We start from the raw sequence: 10,562 nt of genomic DNA, 5'->3' as shown, positions 1-10,562 counted from the left end.
CTGATCTAGAATATAAAATGTGCCACCAAAACGTGACATTACTGACGCAGATTTTAAAAACCTCTATTTTAATCAGCCAGTAAACGGACTTTGTACATTTAGGTAATTCATGTAAAATTTGTGTTGGAAAAGAATGTGAACAGTAGTGGCTGAACATTCAACATTTTGTTGTGCCACCACATAGTAGGTCTCCAACAACCCAATCTACATGCCAAGTATGCAAACATCCTAGTGTACGTGTACAAAAACCATGCCCATGTGGTATGCATGCAGTTATAAAGAGTAAATTAGAGTTGGTTACCAAACTGAAGAGACAGGTAAATGTACATTGTCAGTAACTGGCAGTTTATTCTTCAAAATTTAGACATGTTTTAAAATATTCCAAACAAGTTACAGCTGGAAGTAAAAAGCACAGCATTAAGTATCAGTTGATCAAACAGTGAACTGAAGGAATGTATAAAAGCAGTTTTTATAAGCTAAGGCTAACATACCAGTCCCCAAAGGCAAACAGCGTACATCATTCAACTCTCACCAAATATTGCACAAAACAAAAAATAAATAAATACCCAAGTTCCAATATCAGAAGCAGTCAGCTGAATATGACAGGTCCTTCATCTTGTACGTTATAGGGGTGGATTAGGGCTGATCAGTCGCTTCCCTACATCCTGAGCTTGTCTTGCTGCAGCCTTAGGAACTGAATTTTTCACCTCAATTGCAGCAAACTCTGTTTTCCTTCCACTTGTCATAAGATAGGCTGATCTCATAGGGGATGAGCTGAATTCCCTGATTAAATCTTCCCCGAGATCAAACACAGTCAGGCTTGGTTCAGCTGAGCTGGTTTTGACAAACATTTCTGTCCAAACGGCTTTAGGCTGACTTTTTAAAAAATGGGGTCAGGGCGTAAGATACAGGCTGGACAGAAGCCACCCAAGATTTCCACCCCCGCACTGCTGTGCATCCCAATCCAAACATGGACTGCCAGCCTCTTGGGAAGGGATGGAGAGTTGCATCTCCTCAGTTTGCTGGAAGACAGACTGAGGGCTGGTCTCCACTTCTGCAAAGATCCACCTGGTTAGGGTCCATCTTCTGGAGTTCGATTTTGCAAGACTGGTAAAGACGCATTAAATCAATCTGCCGGGAGCGACAGTCGACCCCTGTACACCTCGCCATCATGAGGAGTAAGGGAGGTCAATGGGAGAAACGCTCCCATCAACCTTCCTTAGTGAAGACAGTCAAATAAGTCGATTTCTAATATGTCATTTCTATCTAAGCAGGTGCCCTAGCTACAATTGTGTGTCTGAAATTGACTTATTTTCCTAGCACAAACCAATCTGAATCGTGGGGCACCATTGCCCCACTCACTCTGCGATTCACTGGCCAGCCATCACAGGTCAATGCTGAGCCTCCTTTGAATCAGAGATCGGCGGTGAAAAACCACCTCCCACTACCAGTGGTCTTGCACTTTTCACCTCAGCACAGGCACATTTTTAAATGCTGCAACGACAGACTTAATTCCAAACCTTTTCCTCTTCCTCTCTTCTTCAGAGTTCAGCACACTGCTGCTCAGGCAGATGCCAGCTGCGCTCTATGTTCACCCAACACAAGAGCCTACATACAATGGAGACTGGTAAAGCACCAAGCCCTAAGAGTTTAAAAAGACCAGTTGTCGACGAGCTAAGGCAATTGCAGGGCCAAATCTCTGGACTCCAAGGTGGGCCCCATCTGTAAAGCACCGCCGTTATGTTACCCACGTGCCCGGGGTTGAAAAGCCACACTCCATTCCCATGTTTACATTCGTCAAGCATACGAGGCCATATTTGTCCCCTCTGCTCATAAAAGTTCCTTACTCTACATTGCCAGTCAAGCTCCTGCTTCGCTCTGTCCTCCCCAGGGCAGAGTTCCCAGGAGGACATCACCAGGGAATGCATTTGCCTGCCACTACATCTGCAGCACTCTAGGGGGACTGGCATTTCTGAAGCGTGAGTGGCGCCTGAACCGAGCACATTTAATACGTGCTCTGCTGCCACTGTCCCGGCTACGGGGTCTCTCAAAGCGGCACTTGGACAAGAGGCTGTGGAAAGCACAGCTGAGGCCCATTTCAATGGGACAGTTTGGCAGGAGGTACATACATGTGGGCAGAGAGTTAAGGTGCCGAGCGATGAACAGACAGAGAACGCAGGCGGTTACCGTCACCCCCTCGTCCCAGCCTGCTGCCACACACAAATGTCAAACGTTGCTGCTCAAACGTCATTGCACCACAACCCCCTTCTGACAACACAACTCACTGCATAACCCTACAAGCAGGGACTGATGCCTGGGCCCCCTCAGAGGCCATGTGTGGGGCGTGCCCAGGGCTCACCTGCCCCATGCCCAGCACTCACCATCAGCCCCCTCACTCTAGGGCACGGCTTAGCGGTAGCATTGCTTCAGAGGCAGAGGTGGGAGAAGGTGGAGCAGGAGCGGGGCGGGCTGTGGTAGGGAGGGGGCACACGGCTGGTGCCCCTCCTGAAACCCCCTCACCAGTTGTCACTGAGCTCACCTAACTCCCGCTTGGGTTAGGGCTGAGCAAAGGATTCAGTCCCAGGCAGGGGGACTGTAATCTGCGCCTGGGCTGTGGGGCTTGTGCTTGTGCTTGTGCTGGGGGTGACAGGGCTTGAGCTCCAGCTTCAGCCCAGACGACCCCATTGAACCAGGGGCACAGCACACTTTGGGGTCCCGAGCTGCATTTAGAGAAACACTGCACCTTAAACATGCTCCGGCTGCAAGTGATGATCAGGAAAGACGACATTCGGAACAGGGGAGAGGGGCCTCTTCGTGCCTGGCTCTTTTCCCTCTCTAATGCCCTGGGAGACGGGAACATTGGGAATTCCTGCAGTGCGGCAGTACCGAACGGACCTGAGGAGCAGAACGTGAGAGAGTCCCAGGCAAGGGAGACCCGAGGCTGCTGATCACATAAAGACTAACAAAGGGAAGGACCCCACCGGGTGTGTGCACAGGAAAACAGAATTGTGCGTGAAACAAGCAGGATCAGGCCCCTACCATCCACTCTCCTCTCCAGTCTTATTTCCTTTAATTCATTTCCCCCAGGGGCGGTTTCATTTTCTTTGCAACTAACTGAAGACACCAATTTCAGGTCAACGGAAAAGTGCTGGGGGGGATCTGCACCGGGGAGGGAAAGGGGCAGGAACACAGCTCCTGCGGTCTGCCTCACAGCCCTCCTCCCCCCCACCCCCCGGCCAAAGCCAGTCACCCAGCAGCTCCGGCAAACCAGCACCCTGAGTCTGTAGCGTTCTGAGCAACACCTTGTAAGCAAGGAGAACATGCAGGCGTCCCCAGCCACACCTACGATGCTTGTTTGCAGGGCTGCTGGAGCCATGGGGTCGCGGGACGAGAGAGAGACGAGGCCGAGGAGGTAATATTGTTTATTGGAGCAGTTTCTGTGGCAAAAGGGACGAGCTTTTGAGCGCCATGGAAGATGCGTTCCCCGAGTCCCACCCTCAAGTGTTTGAGTGACTCTCCTGGAAGGTCTAATGTCTGTCAAGTTCTGTGTTTTCCAACAATCTGGATTTACAGCTTATTTATTCCAAGGATCTCAGAATGAGAGAGGGGGAGGGATGTGACTGGACTACACCCCCAGTTCCCCATTCCCCTGTGCTTTCTCTGATAACTCACTTCACTGGTCACCTGCTTACCTGACCTCTGCTCTGTCTGAGCCTAAGGGGCAGCGTTCAGCTCGCAAGGGGTGGGCCCACTCCCCGACACTGCTACCTCAGGGAGCCAAGGGGGAAGAGACCCTGAAAATCAGCAAGTCAATGAGACCCAATTCTTTGGCCTGGCCTGGGCCATAGGAGCCTCTAACTTGTGCCGGCCATCAAAGGTCCCAATGAGTCGTGTCAGCCAGGGATGGCGGGCCCCTGGTCTCCTCACACGGTGTCTGAAAGCCAGCCGGCCCAACCCTCTGCGACGAGGGCTTAGTGCTTACATTTGCTTCCTGTCCCTTTGGAATGGCATGAAGGCAAAGAGAGCAGCCCTGGGACCTTCTCAGACACTCCGCCCTTGGGCAAAAGAGGTTGGGCGTGGCTGCTGTCGGCACAGCTTTGCTGAACAAGCTGGTTCAGGCAAACAAAACCCCACCACAGAACCAGCTGCCTGTGCCCACAGAGTAAGCAACAATCAAGCCCCTACCCATAAAGTCCAGTCCCCTTAGCAACACGTGCTATCCCAACGCACGCCCAGCCGTAAGGGGGCCGTGTTACTCAAAGGCACGCAGGGGAGGGGGAAGGTGAAAGGACTGCTGAACATTTCTTTCCCTAAGGCGAGAAGTCAGCCATTGGGATTTAAAGTAACAGTGTCATTGAAGGCATCTGCACAGCTGTTCTTCTCACAGGGCAACTCCCTAGCCAGCAGTCAGGGAGGCTTGCATCCAAAAATGTGTGTATATAGCACCTGGCTAGTGTCTTTCCCCATCTAAGGAGGACAAAAGGGCTGTATAAAATCCAACACTTGCTTGAATAAGGAAGTCTTCCCCAGTGTTCTCGCTAATTTTTTTTTCCATCCATGGGCGGAATAAATTTTGTTCTGTGCACCAAGGCCCGTAAACCACCCATAAGAACACACACTGCCAGTTGTGGGCACTGGGCTAATCAGCTGGGCGGCACCGGAATCTCTCAGCTGCCCAAAGGAAGATCCGTTACAGGGGAATGAACCAGAGTCCACACGTCACACCAGACTCCCTGGGATCCATCTCCATCAATGAGACTTCTCTGAAGACAGTCTCCGAGAGGAGCTTTTACAAAAAATGGATTTTCCGATGAATCTCTCTGGTTATTTCCATAGCTCTTTGAGTGCTGGGTTCCAGGCAGGACAGCGTGCTCTTGGCGGGAGGCGTAACCCCATGTGAGATGTAAGACAGTCAGAAAAGTAACCAAATTCTCTTTGGCACCTTGGACAGTTGTTTCTTTTCTTAAAATCCACAAGTTCCAAAAGATTCCAAGAAAAAAAGGGGGGATTACAGAAGGAGAGGCGCTTTCTCAGCGAAAATGTCACTACAAAATGCAGCAGAGGGCTGGGAGGGGGAAATCAACTGGCTCTCATCTATAAATAGTAAAAAAGTTTCTTTGAAATATCTGTATAGCTATGTATACATGCACTCTTCCGGCGATCTCAGGATTCAGCGCCCTCGTGGAGGCACAGGTGGAGGGAAAAAGCTTTCGCTGTTCACAGGCCTGCGAGGAGACACAGAGACAAGGCATTTGGAACAATGTAATTTACAATCCCCCGCGTAAGACTGCAACGGGCTTGGTATTTAAGTTTACATAAGGGCAGTGTCTCAGGCATTCGAGTTTGCATAAGAAAGTTCGCAGGGACTGGCAATCAGTGATTCATCAAGCTGCCTGCCTGCCTCCCAGGACTGTTGGGAGACAAATGTCTGTAGAAATCTGGGTTTCAATAAAACTCCGGCCTCGCCGCTTCCTTCTTCCAAGGATCTTGGACTGAGAGAAAGGGGAGGGATATGACTGGTAATGGCAAACTTCCAAAGCTAATTCGCCCTGTCATTTCAGGGGGTGAGTTTTCCAGCTGAAAGAGCCAAGCGAACGTGGATACGGCACACAACTGTACCTGGACTTACTGTAACAGCCAGGCGAGCCCAGTCTCTGCAGGCCCCTGTGCAAAGGCGGGGGAGCCTGGCTCCAGGCTCCTGGAAGGGGTAGGACCTTGGGAGGAAGGGGCAGAGTCAAGGGCAGCCAGCCCTCAGAGCAGCACTCTGGTGGTGCTGCTGCAGTGGTTTCAAGGAGCCCTGCGCTGTTTTGAATCACTGGGCCCCAGAGAACTGTCCCCTTTGCTCCTGCTCAGGAGCGCTTGGTAAGAGCTGGAGAGGGTTATAGCATCCCTAGTTGCACAAGCTAGGGCTCTAACGCCTGGATTACGCAGGGTGGCACTGGTTTAACTTGCAGCAGTGTAATGAAATCGAGGTCCAAACACACCTTTAGTTAAGCCAGTGCAGCGTTCGGGTTACGTAGAGACCTAAGGGCGAACAAATCCGCTTGTGGGTGGAAAGCCAGCTAGTGCAGGCAGAGGGGACACTGCCAGGGGCTCCTCTCCCAAGGACCCTGCAGTGAAACTCTGCTTGAGGCACATCGCTGCGTGAGCTGGATCGGTCTAATTCAGCGGGGCAGGCTCGGTGTGCCAGTAACACTGTACTTTTGAGCGCGTAAGCTGTACTGATAGCACTGCACATGAAGTGGATTCCACAATTTACGAGCAACACTTATTTATTTTGTTAACCGCGGTGTCACTCAGCTCAAAGGGACGTCGCACGGCTGCAGCCTTCCACCCCTTTGCATTGCGCTCCAAACCCTTAGAGGCTCCAGTTCCACGCATTACCTGCTTGCGCCTCGGGGAGGGATTCTCGGAGGCCTTTCAGGCGGCGGGAGGGGCACCCACTCCACTTGCTGGGGTACTGGGCTACGGCCTCTGTTAGCCTCCGGGATTTCATTATCCTGCAAACAGGAAGGGCAGAAGGCGGAGGGAAGTTTGGCTGAAACATTCACAACGTACTAGTATCTCAGAGCTTTATAAGGCTCTCCCCCAAGGGCACTGCCTTCAGGGTCACTATGGGAACACAGCCTCTCAACTGGACGAGTCAGCGGATGAAGATCAATTTACAGTATGACCAAGAATACAGTTAGGATACAGGAAGTGTGCTAGGGGCCTCGTGGAAGAGATCGTTAGGAAAGGCTCCTGCCTCAAAGAGACTGCAAACAGACTACAGAAACGAATCAAGGGAGGACGAGACAGACAGGCTTCAGATTTACATAAAATAAAGCTGCCAGAGGGCTCTTAGCAGCCAGCTTTTAAAGGTCATTTGTTTCTCGTAAGTTTCACAGCAGAAGTGGGGTTTGTTTGATTGGATGCAGGTGTTAAGCTTTTCTGCCACTTGCATATTTTCAAGGAGCCGTTTAAAAACTTAATGCAGTAACCAGGCTCGGGTTTGTCGTGACGGCAAACAGCCAGCACAGGAGAGAGGTGAAGGCTTACCTCATTGTCACCTTCCATCCCACTACTGACACTCAGGGTGCTTCGAGTACTCGATCGGTTACTGGCACTGCCTGGTTAGCAGACAAGAGATGAACTTGTCATCAAACCTTGTCAGTTGCAAGAGGTATTACCAACACAGACAATACACTGAGCACCTACTTACCTCTTCACACCTCTCATTTTAAGAGCTCCCTTCCTACTTTATGCTTCACAATCTTTTGCACTTCCCTCCGCTTGGGCAGCAACCCAGGGTCTTTTACTCCACTTTGCTCTAAGCAGGCTTCTCCCGCAAAGCTCTGCATTTGGCATTTTGTTTCCAACACGTAGGTCACACGGAGTGACTCTTGACATGGGCTTGCAGAGTCAGGGAGACATTTTCACCTTGGCTGCACACCTTCCTTTCATGCCTATCTAAATCGGCAATGCCACGGCAGTTCCATCACTTCCATGCCCAGCCACGGGGACACCCTGGGGGGGTTCAGGTCTGCCTCCACAGGCAGTGAACAAGCCCGGCTGAATTCTCAGAGTATGGCTACGCAGCCAAGTTATGTCAGAATAACTTTGCAAGTGCCTACATAACCCAACCGCTATTTTGAAATCATTTCAAAATAATGGACAGCTGATTGTGAATTTGGCAAACCTCATGACACGCGGAACAGATATTTTGGAACAGGGGATGTGTGCACAGGGGAGAGGGGCTATTTCAACATAACTGTGCTACGCAGACATAGGGGCTTAGAACGCTTCCAGGGGCTCTATGTCGAAATCAGCTCAATTGTGGGCGGAAGCTTTGTTTCGAAATAGCCAAGCACTACTGAGATACGCATTTTGTATGCAGCTGCGCTATTTCGAAATAAGCTATTCCAGAAACTCTCTTCCGCGATAGCCTATTCCGAAACAATGCTGCTGTGTAGACATAGCCGTCGCGTTACTCGGCCTGCAGGGAAAAATCAGTAGCTCTGGGGGCGAGGAATAGCTCAGTGGGTTGAGCATTGGCCTTGTAAACCCAGGGTTGCGAGCTCAATCTTTGAGGGGAACCTTTCAAAGTTTTGGGGCAGGTTAGGTTAAAAAAAAAACTGTCAGGACAGTGATAGGTCCTGCTGCCAGGGCAGGAGATGGACTCAACCTCTCAAGGTCCCTTCCAGTGTTATGAGACATATCTATCTCCATGCTTCAGTTACATGCATCGCTTGCACAAAGTGAAGCAGATGCCAAAACAAACACCAATAACGTTTTCAAGAGCACTGGAGTCACCCAGGAGCCCACGAACTGCCCCGTGTCAGCCCTTCCCTATACGAGCAGAGGGAACGGCTGCTGGGCCAGGTCCCTGCTTGCAGTGTTCCTAGACCCTTCACATCAAGTTGGCACACTGCACGCTGGGAACTGCAGCCAGGGGCTAATTTCCTCCCTGTTCAAAGTAGCTCCAGGTCTGCTGCAACGGGCATGTTTTTGACACACCCCCGAGCTAGTGCTGCAGTGGTTGCTTTGGTGATTGCTGAGGGCGGATTCCTAAGGCCGGCAGACTGCAGGCCTGCTTCCCTGCCCGGGCTGCCTGCCACGTGCGGCATGCTTACTTGCTGTGCTCGACGTGCTTTCCGTCTTCCAGTCCCCTCGCTTTATCTCCTTTCTTGGCGGGAAAACATTTTTCCTGGGGCCAAATTCATAAATGCCACATTCCAGTTTTGCAGGAGCATTGTGAGCGGGTCGGATGGGCACCGTGATTTCCAAGTCTAGAAGGGAAAGCAGCCATGAATCATTCAGTGCCAGCCTGTCTAAGGGACTGCAGACTGCTATATACCCAAATGGCAGAAGTATAGCAGTTTAAAGACTAACAGAACAATTTATTCGGTGATGAGCTTTTGTGGGACAGACCCACTTCATCAAATCAATCTCATTTCTAATACAGACTGACGCTGATAAGTACACAGACCAAAAAAGAACTGCAGTAAAAACTGACAACTCAAATAGGACTGAAGGAGAGGGATATTAAGTGTCCTGCCTGAGATAATTATGAGCATCAAAGGAAGGGAAGCAGCCCTTGTAATGTGATGTAATTGATGTCTCTGTTTCTGCTGTGTGTTAATGTGTCCAATTTAAATATGTACTCTCACTAAATCTCTCACTTTAATCTGTTTTTAAATTCTTTTTGTTCCCGGACACAAATTCTCAGGTCTTTAACAGAACAGCCCACTCCACTGAAGTGTTCACTCACCGGCTTATGTGTATTAAGTTTCCTGATGTCTGTTCTGTGGCCATTTATTCTTGGGCGAAGGTTTTGCCCGGTCTGTCCAATGTACATAGCGGCAGGGCATTGTTGGCACATAACGGCGTATACAATGTTGCTGGAAGTGCACGAGAACGTGCCTTTCATCTTGTAACTAACATGGTTAGGTCCAGTGACGGTATCCCCAGAATAAATATGCAGACAAAGCTGGCAGTGGGGTTTGCTAGAGTACAGACTAACCCAGCTACTTTTACTGTATATCCAGACAAAGGGCTGAACACGAAAGACTCCAAATCAGAGCACTGACTCCCACGGGGCTTTCCTTCCATTGCCACCAACATTCACAAGGGCAGGTCGCCCACCCGGCTACTGCTTACAAGAAGGTCACAGGCTTAAGCCCTATTAACTTGGCCCAGTGCAAACAGAGGAGGGTTAATGCAGCCATGCGCACCCCCAGGAACGATTAGCAGTCACAACCACCGCTGGGCGGGTGCACCTCACTGTTCTCCACCCACGGCAGAAACACTCAGGTAGTGCCTGGCCCCTCTCGCTCGTCCCCAGCCTGCGGGACTGCGGCAGGAGGCAAAGTTGTCCAGGGGCTGCCGTTAAGGTGCTCACGCCCTAGTCCTGACTGCCCCTGATGTGCGCTGTGCCGGGGGCGAGCCGGCAGATCACCCTGCCCAGGGATGCGACGGGGCTGAGGAGATGAAGGGGACAGCATGTGTGAAGCTCGCACTACATGAGCAGCATGACAGGCCCAGTGAGGGGTGTGGACACACACCCGCTGCTTGAGCGCGGCTCCTGCCTGCAACAGGCGGTCAGAATTTACCCAAGCTGGGTCTCCAGATGGGAAAACCAGCAAGCCACGTCCAGTAAGACCCCACAGGGGCTGACCCATACGCTCCCCACACCCCCCAAGGCCCATGGGAGCCCAGCCGTGCTGCCCAGGAACTGCCTGGCCCCACCTCTCCTCAGGAGCAGGAGGCAGAGGGTAGCTGAGCACTGGGACAGACTAAGTCTGAGGAGGGAGCGGTCAACGCACTGTAGTCGGCTGTGGGCCGGGGGCAGGCACCATCTAACGGAGGCTCCTTCCCCCTGCAGCTTGCCACCAAGCAGCAGCCCTGGCTTCCTAGTTAGACGTGAGCAAGGTACAAAGCCCTTCCCAGCCCCACAGAGTGGGGCCAGCTCTCGGCAGGCCTGCGAGTCAGCCGCAGCCATCTGGGAAGGGGCAGGAGAGAGCATGGAGCTCTGGTTCAGCCCTGGGGGCACTTAGCTGCCCCATCCCTGCTCTGCCTCACTG

General features: G+C 51.5%; 1 protein-coding gene across 2 annotated transcripts in view; it reads right to left on the bottom strand.

Annotated features, from left to right (window-relative positions):
• Positions 1 to 334: 334 nt before the first annotated feature.
• PIK3AP1 (phosphoinositide-3-kinase adaptor protein 1) overlaps positions 335 to 10,562 on the bottom strand; it is an 83,474-nt gene continuing 73,246 nt past the window's right edge. For both annotated transcript variants that reach the window (XM_074999839.1, XM_074999838.1), the window contains 4 exons: positions 8,613 to 8,768; positions 7,039 to 7,109; positions 6,385 to 6,500; positions 335 to 5,225 (listed from right to left, as the gene is read on the bottom strand). In XM_074999839.1, coding sequence (XP_074855940.1) covers positions 5,171 to 5,225; positions 6,385 to 6,500; positions 7,039 to 7,109; positions 8,613 to 8,768 — 398 coding nt within the window. In that variant the 3' untranslated portion in view covers positions 335 to 5,170. The remainder of the gene's footprint in view (positions 5,226 to 6,384; positions 6,501 to 7,038; positions 7,110 to 8,612; positions 8,769 to 10,562) is intronic.

This window comes from Carettochelys insculpta, chromosome 7 (genome assembly GCF_033958435.1).
Source record: "Carettochelys insculpta isolate YL-2023 chromosome 7, ASM3395843v1, whole genome shotgun sequence".
NCBI lineage: Eukaryota > Metazoa > Chordata > Testudines > Carettochelyidae > Carettochelys > Carettochelys insculpta.
This window is presented reverse-complemented; position numbering and strand designations above follow the sequence as displayed.